This window comes from Odontomachus brunneus, unplaced genomic scaffold (assembly GCF_010583005.1).
Source record: "Odontomachus brunneus isolate Ranch 3 - 2012 unplaced genomic scaffold, Obru_v1 Obru_scaffold_171, whole genome shotgun sequence".
Taxonomy (NCBI): domain Eukaryota; kingdom Metazoa; phylum Arthropoda; class Insecta; order Hymenoptera; family Formicidae; genus Odontomachus; species Odontomachus brunneus.
The window spans coordinates 331,711-346,273 of record NW_022639621.1 but is presented as its reverse complement, the minus strand read 5'-3'; the positions used below and the strand labels follow the sequence as shown (position 1 = coordinate 346,273).

General features: G+C 35.6%; 5 protein-coding genes across 5 annotated transcripts in view; all 5 read right to left on the bottom strand.

Moving 5' to 3' along the window:
• LOC116851334 (odorant receptor 67a-like) overlaps positions 1–1,258 on the bottom strand; it is a 1,994-nt gene extending 736 nt beyond the window's left edge. The window contains exons 1-3 of the mRNA XM_032830639.1: positions 913–1,258; positions 651–776; positions 70–160 (exon numbers count right to left, since the gene is read on the bottom strand). Of these exons, the coding sequence (XP_032686530.1) occupies positions 70–160; positions 651–776; positions 913–1,184 (489 nt within the window). The 5' untranslated portion in view covers positions 1,185–1,258. The remainder of the gene's footprint in view (positions 1–69; positions 161–650; positions 777–912) is intronic.
• Positions 1,259–1,287: 29 nt separating this feature from the next.
• LOC116851328 lies at positions 1,288–4,731 on the bottom strand. Its single transcript, XM_032830631.1, has 3 exons — positions 4,027–4,731; positions 1,869–1,988; positions 1,288–1,714 (listed from the first exon to the last, which is right to left on the bottom strand). The coding sequence occupies exons 1-3, from the start codon at positions 4,192–4,194 to the stop codon at positions 1,580–1,582; spliced, it is 423 nt and encodes a 140-aa protein (XP_032686522.1). The 5' UTR covers positions 4,195–4,731; the 3' UTR covers positions 1,288–1,579.
• A 565-nt stretch (positions 4,732–5,296) lies between these two features.
• Positions 5,297–6,915, bottom strand: LOC116851333 (odorant receptor 9a-like). The gene is made up of 6 exons (XM_032830638.1): positions 6,773–6,915; positions 6,506–6,628; positions 5,972–6,062; positions 5,754–5,890; positions 5,492–5,624; positions 5,297–5,421 (listed from the first exon to the last, which is right to left on the bottom strand). The coding sequence occupies exons 1-6, from the start codon at positions 6,913–6,915 to the stop codon at positions 5,365–5,367; spliced, it is 684 nt and encodes a 227-aa protein (XP_032686529.1). The 3' UTR covers positions 5,297–5,364.
• A 2,259-nt stretch (positions 6,916–9,174) lies between these two features.
• Positions 9,175–13,035, bottom strand: LOC116851308 (odorant receptor 13a-like). Its single transcript, XM_032830607.1, has 9 exons — positions 12,880–13,035; positions 12,137–12,256; positions 11,948–12,065; positions 11,184–11,448; positions 10,535–10,657; positions 9,952–10,042; positions 9,731–9,867; positions 9,485–9,617; positions 9,175–9,383 (listed from the first exon to the last, which is right to left on the bottom strand). Exons 1-9 carry the CDS (start codon positions 13,033–13,035, stop codon positions 9,333–9,335), a joined length of 1,194 nt encoding a protein of 397 aa, XP_032686498.1. The 3' UTR covers positions 9,175–9,332.
• A 399-nt stretch (positions 13,036–13,434) lies between these two features.
• LOC116851327 (odorant receptor 13a-like) overlaps positions 13,435–14,563 on the bottom strand; it is an 8,957-nt gene continuing 7,828 nt past the window's right edge. The window contains exons 4-5 of the mRNA XM_032830630.1: positions 14,288–14,417; positions 13,435–13,835 (exon numbers count right to left, since the gene is read on the bottom strand). Of these exons, the coding sequence (XP_032686521.1) occupies positions 13,785–13,835; positions 14,288–14,417 (181 nt within the window). The 3' untranslated portion in view covers positions 13,435–13,784. The remainder of the gene's footprint in view (positions 13,836–14,287; positions 14,418–14,563) is intronic.

Sequence of the window (14,563 nt, the reverse complement as noted above, 5' to 3'; positions counted from 1 at the left end):
GAAATGTATCACTTCATTGAGATCATTGCATAATTATTACCGTACGCTTTTCAATATACGAAAATGCACCTGAAATCCTATAATACTTATCATCAACATGATACAACCCATATGGATGAAAAGGGGTAGCCTGTACAATGACTCCAGGATATCAATAAATCTGCCGTAATATATGAGATATTAATATTAATATTAATATTAATATTAATATTAATTTATCACAGTACGTATTTACTATTTATCTATTATCAAGGCTGTGAGAAGTAACACGTCATTTGTAACAGTGTTTCAATTACTTTCTCTCAATAACAGATAAGAAGAGACATAATTTCTTCATTAATTATGTAACAGTTATTATATTTCTTTTTATGTAATAGTAACGAATATAATTGTAACGGATATAATGTATACATATACATGTATGGGCAGCAGCGTATTGTAAAAAAAAGATCTTCATAATTTGTGAAATATATAACCAAAATCGTAGCGACTCATTACTTCTTGAGTCATTTTTCGAGACGAGCAACGGTAAAGGCAGTGAGTCATTTTTCCAAATAACGAGTGACGGCGACGAGTTACTTTTAGAAAGTTTTCTTAAACCTTACCAGCCATGAAAGTAATAAGTCATCGCATGTATTGCATGTACTAACTGTATCGCCTCGGTGTGTCTTTGAATGCTGTAAGCGACAATGGAATAAGATTTACCGTTCTTCGTGACGTGCTTTAACGGATCGTCGACACCGCCTTTCAAATTGTGTGCATTTTCCATGATACAGCTAAGCCACGATGTTATCCGGAAATAAGAACATTAATTTTAACACTTTTGTCGACGCGATACCTAATTTCCAACCGAAACTGGCCACAATTTTATTTCTCAGTCTCGTAGGTGGGGACAATCACGTGGACTCTTACCTCAGAGCTGCGAGCAGGCCGCAGTAATATTCAACAAATGTCAAATACAAAACATCGACTGCACATATAAAATTCAAGTACAGTATTTCGCATATGACCGTGTGTAAGAAAATCAGGGCGTAATACGTATCTATGTCGACAAAGTAATTAACGCGAAAAGGTAAACCCACTTGGCTGTCTAATGTTTCACTTGTTCCATTTGATTTGGATTCAATGTACGTCAACTTCTCCAACAGATTCTCAGATAGGTAAAGGATGGAATGTCCATACATAACAACTGGTTGCGGACCGAATACGTCAAATTAATTTCATCCGTCGAAAAGTTCGGTTCGGACTTTTCGAACTGTCAGTCAAAAGATTTGTTTGGATTTTTCAGAGAGACGTGAATTTATTCATTGTTGCATTCAATGGGAACCAATAGTTCATCGACCAAGTTATCGCCGTCATTGTCTGTTATCTTTTATCGACGTTTTAGCAACATTCTTTGTACTGTAGAAGTTTTAGGTATATTACTTAAATTTCACTTTATTATAAAAGTTGTCCGCGGTTAAAGAAGGAAATATTTCACTTTTCACTGACTTTAACTTTTGTCCGAGCTTTTCAATTGATCAGATATTTAGTGTTTTTTGCATTCAGTAACAGTAATAAATCCACGTTTTAGTCACATTTAGTCGATACATTTACCTGTTAACACGTAACTAAACTTTCGTCCATATGTCGCATAAGAACGCAGAATTATAGTCTCTTCGTTCGTCTTCGGGGAGGCCCAATGCACTTTTATTTTCATCAGCAGAATCTTGAGCTGTAATTTCAAGTTAATCAAATTGTGAGTGAATTGTTCCTTACTTTACCGATCTTACGGGTTTGCGGACATATTTTAACGGTTGACGTGTAATCATATCGATTAATCAATTAATCGAATCGATTAATGGCCAGCGTTATTATAATTTACACACCTTAGGTAAGGTACATGCAATGTAGATCACTTTCGCTATAACGTACGTATAGTTAATTGCCAATGGTAAAAAATCGATCACCTCGAAAATATCCGACCGAACCTCGAGCATACCCAACACCTAAATTCACCACAGATTACATTCGCGTGTTTCTCTAGCATTTCGCACAGTTGATTAAACGGCTTGAATGGTACATAGATATTGATTTCTTATTCTATTATACAAGGTATGTATGGATTTATATGGGAAATAACTGGGATATATATATATATATATATATATATATATATATATATATATATATATATGGGACTGTAGATCTCAAAACAACAAAAAAAGTCCGTATAAAAATATGTCCTATATTCGATAATTTCGCAGATACAGAGTTTCAAAGATTCTTCTGAAAGTAGATTAATAGCCCTACGATATATACCCTTGTTCGTATAGTTGCAGCCTTACCTGTGTACTGGCAGTGATATCAGCACGTCGCTCTAGAATGACTATTCAAAATGTTCTACGCTTAAATGCACGTCTACAAACGTTGTATCATTGATTGTCTGACACGTTCAAACACCTTAAGTGTGACTTGGATGTTCGAGGAACCTTGTTCCACACGCGAAGATTTATGTGTCCAAATTTTACGTAAGTAGATTTTACATAAACGTACAAGTACCTACCATATTTTGTACATCATACTCTGTAATAAGAGTATATTTAGAGTATGCGTTCAGCAGAACTTTGGAAAATTTATCTATATTTCAGAAACCATAAAATATAGGACATATATTCATATAAACTTTTTGTTTTGAAGTCTACTCTCCACATCCTAGTTACTTCTCATATGCGTGCAGCCTATATAGCGTGTCAGTCTGGTAGGAGTAAAGAACTACATTTCAAAATATACTTGGATACCGTATATCCAATAAGCAAATTGTTGTAGCAGTATGCTGGCAGATTGGCAAAAATTCGATCAGAATCCCACAATAATATTATAACCAACTATTACTAAGTATATGTTCTGGCGACATGGCCTGTTGACATGATTTTATGACAAAGAAAAATATAACTGTTTAAAAGTTTCGCGACCACTCGGAGATTGTTTTATGTTTATGTTTTCTTATGTATTTTTCTTCGTAGAAACAGAAAATTATTCGTATAATAACGCAAAGCTTAAGAAAAAGAAAAAAAAAAAAAAAATATATATATATATATATATATATATGTGTGTGTGTGTATGTGTATATCAATCTTCTATTTTATATGTATTTATATATATATATATATATATATAAAAGAAACAAAATTATTATTTACGTCATTATAGAATCACTGTTAGCTATGCTTCAATAATTTAAAAATAAATTCAAAATTGAACCAAATTATATTGCATCACAAAATGTTAATTAAATTTTTCACTATATTATTTATCTCTTCTTTTGAAACTGAACAGGTTTTAACAATTGTGCGCAGCAATTCTGCTGTCAGACTACTACAGGTTCTGCTTGGCTTCTGTCGTCAATTTACTAGTAAAGCATGTCAGCAAGCTTTGTCAGATTTCTGTGGCATTCTGGCACCATCATCGGATAGAACATATTCTGGATAGGATTTGTAGCTTTTCTATCATCAAAAATTTGGTAGACTCTGTTCAGAACATGCATGCACGAGTTTGGCTATCTTAACACACACAACACACACACGTGCGAACGTCTACACGTGCAATACGATTATAACAATTAAGAGCTATGACACACAGAAAAATATAAGTATTAAAACTTAAAAAATAAACGTGTTGATCACAGTTGAAAAAAATTTTGACGTCGTGATTTTACGTTTCTAATATAATCTCGAACGCGATTCACCAATTTATTTACTGCTCACTTTCTAAATATTTTCGAGCAAAATTTCACTCGAAAAGTAGGGTGACAGACGAATTTGAGTTATTTTTCATTCTTACACAGTGAATTTTCATTATAAACTTGAGTGAAAAAATACTGCCACTTTTGACTCCAAAAAATTTGAAAAGCAAGTCTTACTGCTTTCCATGCGTAGCTCTAACTGTAATGTGAGTTTGTCGAACTTTCCGTTAGACAACGGAGACGAACACGCAAAATGATATACTTAATATCTCTCGATAACAAGGCATGCCTTCTCTTTGTACCTGGAACGTGAAGCTAGATCCCATCACTAACAGGTATCCGCAATAAATTGCGTAACGAGTGGCTCTGCTATGGAAGGGCCATAGACCGCTGAAACTCAATAGAAGCCGCATAATATTATATTGCGATTCTCGAAAGAACTTGTCGGTACTGTCCATCTCGCCTCTCATCTAGAATCGTCAGTTTATAACAGTAAGATTCACTTCACTCGGGGTATAGATCCATAGTCGTTTGCTTATAAGAAATTCCGTTTCAAAGAGGCTCCGCGAAACGCACACTGTCACTGTTACGTTTTCATTATCAAACCGGGGAGATAAGTCGTCTGCAATCGATTGCAATATTAAGCATCAATTTGTAGAGACAGACAGTTTCTTGCAAATTATTAGTAGAAAGCTGCACAGTCGAAATTGCGCAGTGCTACTGTAATAGATTCTATACAATATTCTCTTAGAAAGTCGTTTCAACAGCAAATTTCTGAAATAAAACGTTATGTTATAAAAAAAATAGCTCTACGCTGGTTTATTTTTTTTTTTATACTAGTGTAGTGAGAGGTCAATTTTTTGCTATGACGAAGTTATCGTGCAATCATCAGGCTATTTTACTTACCACTGCTAAGAAAGATTTTCGTCATCTTATTATTCTCAAAAGCGAGAGAAATGTACCTTCATATGAAAGGTACCTGTGGTCATTCTCACTATAAAACTTCATACATAAAATCATTTATTTTACGATAGATTTTGGATAAGGATGGAAGTAGAAAAAAACATTTGAGAAAATTGATGTGGATGTAAGGAGAGAATGGGGAAAGAGAGAGAGAGAGCGCGCAATAGAGATAGAGAGAGATGAGATTGTAAAGCAATCGAAAGTTGCTTTGTACTCCGAAAAACACAAATAAAGATTACTGCGTAAATGTATATTTCATGATCGTGATGTGGTGATGTGCATAAGTGATCGAAAACAGTCAGTAGCCTACATGTTTTTTTCACTGTTGGCAGAAGTCCAGTTTTTTGAAATTAATTGAGTGTATTGTTAGATTATGTACGCACACATACCCGCACACGCACGCACACACATACACACGTATGTATAATTTCGATCAATTAGAAGATGGCATTGTCAAATTTTTTATAAGAATTTTTCCGTATGGCGCGCGCAGGAACTAACTGCAAAAGATTACTTGCAAGTCAAATGTTATTTATACAACTTTTTTCTCAAATTTTTTCATGAAATGAATTATGAAATTCACCTAGAATATACGAATCAAGTAATCGGTGGATATTTGTTTTCTACTAATTCATCTACCTATGAAATTCGATAATCGCGAATTTTCTAAAAATATTTTACATAGTTTGCATAGATCGCAGCAGCATAAAATATGACGAGGACATTCGTATTACCTAAAACCAAAAATTACACAATGGAAAGTAGACTTATATGTGGATTTTCACAGAATATAATTGCACCCACCGCGCTGAAATTCTCGTACGAAAGCACGATTATCTTGCCGGCCGTTAACTGCGACGGTTTTAAGCATCTCATCATCATCAAGATTACTAGCTTTTTCGCTGCATTCGGCATTTCATACCACTTCATCTTATATCTGTCAACGCAACAAATTATTGTTATTTCATAGGCTGTATCCGACACTTATGTGCTGGGAAGTTAGTGTTACTGACATTGCAATTTTTGCGATTTTAAGAACGTATATCTGATATTGTATTAAACTTACATGGATTGATACAGCATTTCGTTGGAATCTATGATTCTCTGACCTTGCCAGTTCTCGAAAAACGTATTAAGAAGAACGATATTAAGATAAACAAAATGTTGCGATGCGCGGTTCATGTCTTCGATATTTGTAATCATCTGCAAAGGGGTATATCTCTTGATCGAGATTACTGGGTAACAATTACAGTTTTTTTTTCAATATATTATACGAAAATGCACCTGGAATCCTACGATACTTATAGTCAACATAACACTGCCCATATGGACGAGAAGAGGTAGCCTGTACGATGACTCCAGGATATCAATAAATCTGCCGTAATATGTGAGATTGTATTAATTTCTCGTCACGTATTTCCCATTTATCTATTACCAAGGCTGGGAAATAACCCGTCATATTTGTAACTTCATTACAAATTACTTTCTCTTAATAACAGATAAGAAAAGACTTAATTTCTCCATTAATAACGGTAACAGCAATTAATTTTTGTCTAATAACGAATGTAATTGTATATATACATGTATGGGCTGCGCATTGTAAAAAATATCTTTATAATTTTGTGAAATGTGACAAAATGTGACAAAAATCGTAACATCTCATTACTTCTTAAGTTATTTTTTAAAACAAGCAACGGTAAAGACAGCAAGTCGCTTTTCTAAATACATAACGAGCGACGGCGACGAGTTACTTTTAATAAGTTTTCCCAAACCTGCGTGTTACCATCGTGAAAACAATAAATGATCGTATGTACTAACTGTATCGCTTCAGTGTGTCTTTGAATGCTGTAAGCAACAATGGAGTAAGATTTACCGTTCTTCGTGACGTTCTTTAATAGATCGTCGAAATCTTTCAAATTGCACGCATTTTCCAAGTTGTACCTAAGCCACGATGTTATCCGGAAATAAGAAAATTGGTTTTGGCATTTTTGTCAACGCAAAGGCTAATCTTCAAACGGCATCCGGCCACGTTTTTATTTCTCAGTATCGAGGTATAATCATGGAAGTAATCACGCGGATTCTCACCTCAGAGCTGCGATCAGGCCGCAGTAATATTGAACAGATGTAAAATACAAGACATCGACTGCGCATAGGATTGTCACGTATGTTATTTCGCACATGACTGTGTGTAAAAAAATCGGGACGTAATATGTGTCTATGTCGACCATATAATTAATAGGACGAAAAGGTAAACCCACAGGGGCGCTTGATGTTTCATTTGTCCCATTTGATTCCACGTACGTAAACTTCTCCAACAAACTCTCACTTAGATAGAGGATGGAATGTCCATACAAAACAACTGGTTGGGGATCGAATACGTCAGATTAATTGCATCAGTCGAAAAATTCGGCTCAAACTTTTTGAACTGTCAGTTAAGAGGTTCGTTTGGATTTTATAGAGAAACTTGAATTTATCCATTATTGCGTTCAATAATTCGTCGATCAAATTATCGCCGTCATTGTCTGATATCTTACGTTTTGACAGCATTCGTGTACTGTAAAGTACACTTTAGTGTATTTTACGTATATTACTTAAGTTTCACTTTGCTATAAAAGTTGACTGCGGTTCAAGAAGAAAATGCATCACTTTTCACTGACTTTAACTTTTGACCGAACATTTCAATTGACTTAATTTGAAATCGATTGCATTCAATAGCAGTAGTAAACTCACGTTTCAGTCACATTTAGTCGATACATTTACCTGTGTACACGTAGCCAAACTTTTGCCCATATGATGCATAGGAATACAGAATTGCAGTCTCTTCATCCGTCTTCGGGGAAATCCAATGTTTTTTTATTTTCATCAGCATGATCTTGACCTGTAATTTCAAGTTAATCTAATTCTGAATGCATTGTTTCTTTTTTCACCTCCCAATATTATGGACGTATAGGTGTATCTTACCGGTTGACGCATAATCATATGGATTAATCAATTAATCGCATCAATTATCGGCCAGCCGTTCTAACTTACACACCTTGGATAAGGTACACGCAACGCAGATCGCTTTCCCTATGATGACCGTATAGTAAATCATCAATGATGTAAATTGTATTATCTCTTCAGGGTCGTTCCGAAACTCGATAATACCCAACACCTAAATTCGCCACAGATTACATTCGCGCGTTCGTCACTGATCCGCATTGATTGGGATTTGAGATATTAATTCCTTATTCTATTATGCAATGGACTTATGTGAGAAGTAACTGAGATTCGAACAGCCGAGTCACTCGAGATCGAATTATTTTTACTCTTACAGAGTGAATTTTCCACTGTAAATTGTGGAGTTAATATTTTCAATCGAAATTGGAAAATGAATCTGATACATTCCACCCTTGGAGGTACACGCTCCAGTCTATCGAAACATTCTTTCATATGGAGTCAGACTTCAATCTGATCTTAAATGAAACATTCACTCTTGTGGAGTAAAAAAATATTATCACTTTTCACTTCAAGAAATTTAGAAAACAAATTTTATTGCATTCTATGCGCTGTAGTCCTAACTGTAATGCCAATTTGCCGAACTTTCCGTTAAACAGTAGAGATGAACATGCAAAATGCAAAATGATATGCGTAATAACAAGGTGCGTCTTCTCTCTTTACCTGGAACGTAATGCCAGATCCGTTCAGTAATAACAATCCGCAGTAAATTGCGTAACGAAAGGCTTTGCTTTGGAAAGGCCACAGACCGCTTAAACTCAATAAAAGTCGCACAATATTGTAGTGCGATTCTCGAAAGAACTTATCGACGTTGTCCATTTCGCCTCTTTGCCTACCGCTGTCCTGCCGGTGAAATTTGCTGATGAAAAATTCCGTTTCAACGTTGATTGCCCTGCACGTCGCGAAGTACAGGCGCTATTATACTGTTACATTCACGTCAGTAAGTCGTTCGTGATCGATTACGACAGCCGGTATCTGTTGCAGCTGGGCTTTGTGTTTCCAATTAAAGGTTGAAAATTACATGTTGGAGACACGCATAATGATATGTACTGTGACATGTACTATGATATACTCCCTTTTTTCTCTCTTGAAAAATCATTTAAGTTGCAAATTACTGTGAAAGAAGGTTGTTACTGATAATTCCCTTCTTTCTATAGTCTATTTCTGGTTGCAACGCGGGGAAACGTAGTACCGTGATATCTTTTGAAAATGGTGCTTCACTTACCGCCGTACATAAAGATATTTAATGATCCTTGCAAGACCCAACCAAAATTGTAAAAATACCAATTACATTTTTCTCAATTTATGTGATCACAGGATATTTTGCAAAACGCATAACTAATTAATTAATTAAAACAGGAAACAGTTTTATACACAAGGCACTCATGATCGTTCATCTACGTTCCCTTAAATAACTTATACGCGTTTTACGAAAGTTTTACTTTCATTTTATTTTTTAGATATTATCCTTAAAAATCTTCTATACTTGTTTTGCCAAGGATTATTGGGAAAAATTATATGTTCCTATCTTTGATTATTCTATATAAATATCGACAATATATTTTAACTATTATTTAAGTAATGAAGTATACATCACTTTTGCACCGATTATAATCTTTTACGCTTTTTTAAAACAGAAAAACTTAAATTACTGCACGGATTGCAAAACAGTGAAATATGAAGCGGACACACGTATCACCTAGAAAAGAGAATAGAACGAAAAAGTCGTCTTCTACAAGATAAATAGTTGTATATAGGAAAAAGGAGAAGAGGAGGGGGGACAATTACGATGATCCTTACCGCGCTGAAAGTCGGAAGAGAAAGCACCATCATTTTCCCGACAGTTAATGTACACGGTAATGTGCTCCTCATCATTATCATGTTTAAGAGTCTCCTGGACTTGGACGACGATTCGTACCATTCACCTTTATAACTGAAAAAGCGATTAGCAGCCTGATCAGGACGCTAATGGTCGCTGTGAAATTTTTTCGCGGTTTATTTCTGCACGTTTTTTCACGCACTTAGCCAGTAGAAATTGTCACTTACATCGACGTGTACACGCAACTGCTGTGATCAATTATTTGTTGGCCTAACCAACACGCAATATATAAGTGTAGCAACTGCGCGGTAATGTAGCCGCCATGCCGAATCGCGAGTTCTGGAGTTAGAGTTTCACTGGCCGCCTAATTCGAGCAAAACAATTTCAACATCACATGTTAAAAATAAAATCGAAATATACGTTACATTACGACCTATTCAGCACGAACCTGTAAAGCCGAGAAGCTCATAGCCCCGACGATCAGGCCAACTTCCAAAAAGAAGGCCTTCATATAGATAGTTTCCAAGATATGCGCAAATCTTATTCGAAGGAAAGTTTTGATAATTATTTGACTGCATGAAGTGCTACAGGATGTCCGGTAACTCACGAAGGAGCCGCGGCGTACAGGTAGATCAAGTTAAACAAAAAATTCCTGTATCTCTCCCTCTAAATCGGTGCATTATCTCGCACAACTGTACACTAAACTTCTTTAATTAATAATTAAACGTATACGTAATCATTTGAAAAATAGTAGAGGATTCTTTTGTTCAGTTTGACCTGATATACAAGCATACAGCGGCAGACGTCGCCATCATAGCTTATCTACCATATGACGTGTGATTCACGAATCTTTTTTAATTAATAACTTAGAATTTTACATGATTGTTCGCAAAATGGTAGAGGAATTTTTTGTTTAATCTACCTGTACGCCGCGGCTCCTCTGTGAATTACCAGACTCCCTGTATATGAAGAATGTAGATAAAAAAGTTCCTCTCGTTTCGTACGAATCTTACGCAAGCATATATACTAACTGTAGGGCATCTTCGTGTTTTTGGATGGAGTACACAAAATTTCTGTAAAATTTCTTATCACCTTCGAGCGTAACGAGCTCCTTGTCCTGTTCAATGGACCTCTGTGTGTGCTCCAGACGATACCTAAAGAACGAAATTAGGAAGGCCGCAAATTTACGTGATTTCGTGATTCTTAAGTTCATTTTAATAGTTGTCACTTGAAACTTGTCTCTCTTGCGAGATACTCAGATTTTTATCCGGAATTAGATCTTTTACTCGACTTATATATGTGACATTCTATCTGTAATCGTGACTCAACTGTAGAACTCTCGTCTAACTCTGAATTCAAATCTAAGCGTTTCACTTGAGACAAAGCTCAATAACCGACTAATACGGGTCTTACTCTCTGAACTACAATTCAAAATCTTTTTATCTTAATTGTTCAGACCAAAATTCATGGTTACCATCATAAGCCTTTTCCTTTTTCTATCATCAAGAAACGAATACTACTGCTCTTAATCAAGAGTTCAATAGTTATTTTCACTGTTTATTTCATTGTTGCACACCCGCGACGGTATTCATAAGTATTGCACATTATTATGTTCATTATATCAATTGTCATTATCATTATTGGCGTTATCGTTATCATATCAAATTATCAGATACATACCTGACTACTGAGAACAATGCACAACAATGTTGCACCAAAATAGTCACGCACGTGTCGGACGCGACTATGGTGGTGAGACGAATAGCAGTAGTTACGTAATTGTGAATAAGGACGGGATAATAGTACTTCTCGAGGTCTATATAGTACTCCACGTGATACGGAAATCCTATTGGCCGCGTCGAATAATTGGACTGTACGGCTGTGCCGGTTATTTTCGGGATTATCGCCGCCAACGGGAAGAGACAGCCGAACGTGTATAAGCCACCTAGATCGAAGCATTGCTTTAGAAAAATTACACACAGAGAAATATCATTTTTCTGCTAAAAAAAATGGTTTCCTCTGTTTACTTTTCCTCTTCTAAGTAATGATTACTTTTAACGAAGAATATTTTCGTAATAATAGTCTTGTAATGTACTCACTACAAGTTTTAGAAAAGCTTATCATCGTGTACTCGAAAGAAAAATTTATTCTCTTTACCATTTAATTCTTTAATTTAAAAATATCATAAAATTTTATCAAAGAAAAAATTTCTCGACTCTATGTAGTAAACAAACTAAATGTTTTGACTTAATATTTTTTAATGGAATGTTAAACTTACTAAGATTTAGGATCTGTTTTGAATAAATTTGGTGTTTATGATAAACTTACAGCAGATTCACAGGTATATAAACTTACGAAATATAAGTAATATTTACTTGAATGCGGTATAAGTATAATATACTAATATATATTTAATATGACAAAAGTGACTGTCAACATCTTACCAGCATAGCCGATCGTTATACTTCTTCCACTCTCGGCGAACTTATGTAAAATTTCGAATTCGCTCTGGATAGCCCACGAACACCAGTCCCTTTGTATGTGTAGAAAAAGTATTTTGATCTACGGCTTAAAATCGCATCTCTTTAGAAATGTGACTACGCACACGAAAATCACTGTTATCATTTCTATACCTTCTCCATGTTGCACCATAAATTTGTTAATTTAACAATGCAAACGCAATCTACTATGAGCGGTGGTACACACTCTAAAGTCGCTTCCAGGTCGTCGCGTAGTGTCACTAAGGCGAGTACCTTAAATACGAGAACTCGTGGCGGGATAAAGATACGATAGAAAGAATATAAAGATACAAAAAGCACTCCCAAAAGTCTTCCAAAATGTAATTTCGCAATCGCCGAATATTTACTTTAACAAATTTCGCTAAATTCTTATCCGTTCCTAAAATTCGAACTCGAATTTTACATCTAATACATACAACAATATTTTTACATGAGTGTGCATTCCCCTTGTTTTCAATCCCTAACGACAAATTAAACGACATAAACAACAAAGTGGAGTTATACGTAACCTCATTATTTTTTAGTTTATTTTTTATTCTATATACTAAGATTTGTATTAAGATGTATACACAACAGCAATTTAACAAGAACAACATTTTCTGTGTGTGTATACAAATCTTTTTATACACATTTACTGTAGTATCTGACTTTGGCACAAGCATATCCCAAGTTTTTGTTTATTATATACATATATATATTACATAAAATGTATACCAAATGAAGTCATTGTTGGTCCCACCTTGTCGCTTAAGATTACAATGATTAATATCTGAACAAGAAGAAAGATCTTGGCAAAAATGCGATATGGAGATCGATCACACGTAGAACTGGTAAGGCTTGCGATATAATGAATATACCTGCGTAAGGGCTTGCGTTATGCCGATAAACGATACCGTGGCAAACACGGCTTGTCTATTCCTATCCCCCTGAAAGGGCCATTGCCCTAGACTCAAGAGTAGCGCACGGTTAATTTTGTAATAACGCGACTGAAAGATATCGCTCGGTGTATTCATTTTCACCACTCAGTCGCGACTGGCGCGTCGCCGGTGTCTTCCCAGCCTAATCAAGAATTCTCTCAGCAACAGTCGCGAGAAATGACGCGGTAATTGAGCTCGCGCGGACTTACGTGCTAGAACGATGAAAGGCTCGGTCAATCTAATACTCACCCTCGAGAAAGTTATTATTTCCTTTGTGGTGTTAAGTAAGAAAGATAATAAGAGAGGATAATAAGAGAGGGAGAGAGAGAGAGAGAAAGAGGGGATACGAGAGGTACGAGAGGAATAGTCGAGTAGGTGTCGTTTGTAAGTTGCAAAGACGCCTCATCGCAGGTGTCGAAGCACTTAAACGGAGTGCTTAAAGATTGTGTGTGTCGTAAGAAAAGTGAATAATTATCAGAAAATAATAGCGTGAAAGTTATACGAGTTATATTAGACAAACTGTACTGAGAACTGCTTTAGAGCGTGGCTCAAACTTGGTTTGGACAAATAAAATATATTTAAAATATACTTAACAGGGGCCGAACACATATCGTCATGTTCTATGTATGTGCGGTAATCGGAGGTGTGTGTAAAGCAAACAAGTTTAATGAGTCCAACTTACATAAGTCACATTATTTTCGCTCGATCCACGGTGCGGAATTGGTCTACGGCATTTATAAGCAATCTATGATAAGTTGAAAAAGTCAGTGATAAACTATGTGATTGCATGTAGAGGAGTCTCGTAGCCGGATATGACAGCCATGACGTCAACATCGATTCAGTGATCATCGCATAGAAGTTATTAGGGTGAAATAAGACATGGACGCTTGGATAACCTGTGTAGAAACAATTTATATTTACAGCTTCTGCCGAATATAAAATCACTCCTATTTACGTTACTTATACGTTACACGCGACTGTCATAAAGTTAGCAGGCGCTCTTGACAACGAAACGTATAGGCAACCAGTCGTACTGACTTGTATATAAGTGCAACACTCTCTACGTATCTGCTCTTACTATGAGCGTAGCGCTCAGGTCTTAACACTCTTAGAGTCTGTTGGCGAAAAAATTACACTAATCGTTATACTAACGAGAGAACAATCATACAAATATAATCTAGGGAGTTGTAAGTGAAAAGTCAGAACGTTTCAGACTCAACTTTTATGCCATATTTATTGTAATAAGGAAATGAAACTGAGCACTCCCCTCAAATGAGAGCAATGAAGAATTTAAAAAATGTCTTGATCACTTAGCGACTGATAAAAAGATCACGAGTTAATTTCTCACCGTGTTGAAATTTTGTAACGACATGACACACATCCACGCCGATATCTGACATGGTATTTTGGAACGCATCAACATTAGATTCAACAATTTTCTCGCTCTCACGGAAATAGCATACCACTTGGCGGCGTAACTGCAAAATAAGACACAAGTTTGTTATTATTTAATAGTATTATTTAGAGTATATTAAGCTTTGATAAAATCTTAATATCTATAAGACCAAAGCTCACTAGTCTTTCTAATCGTTTTCATCATTTTTTTTATTGTCTGAATATAATA

Coding starts and splice junctions, on each gene's coding strand:
- LOC116851328 (XM_032830631.1), bottom strand. CDS start 4,194: ATGAGAGGCGAGATGGACAGTACCGACAAGTTCTTTCGAGAATCGCAA. Junction 1,989..4,026: donor GATCTAGCTTCACGTTCCAG/GTACAAAGAGAA, acceptor TGGTGAATTTAG/GTGTTGGGTATGCTCGAGGT. Junction 1,715..1,868: donor TTGCATGTACCTTACCTAAG/GTGTGTAAATTA, acceptor TTGAAATTACAG/CTCAAGATTCTGCTGATGAA.
- LOC116851333 (XM_032830638.1), bottom strand. CDS start 6,915: ATGGTCGACATAGACACATATTACGTCCCGATTTTTTTACACACAGTC. Junction 6,063..6,505: donor AGACACACTGAAGCGATACA/GTTAGTACATAC, acceptor ATATTACGGCAG/ATTTATTGATATCCTGGAGT. Junction 5,422..5,491: donor CGTACGAGAATTTCAGCGCG/GTGGGTGCAATT, acceptor TTTTGGTTTTAG/GTAATACGAATGTCCTCGTC.
- LOC116851308 (XM_032830607.1), bottom strand. CDS start 13,035: ATGAATACACCGAGCGATATCTTTCAGTCGCGTTATTACAAAATTAAC. Junction 11,449..11,947: donor TATAACGATCGGCTATGCTG/GTAAGATGTTGA, acceptor GCTTCGATCTAG/GTGGCTTATACACGTTCGGC. Junction 10,043..10,534: donor AAACACGAAGATGCCCTACA/GTTAGTATATAT, acceptor CCTTCGAATAAG/ATTTGCGCATATCTTGGAAA.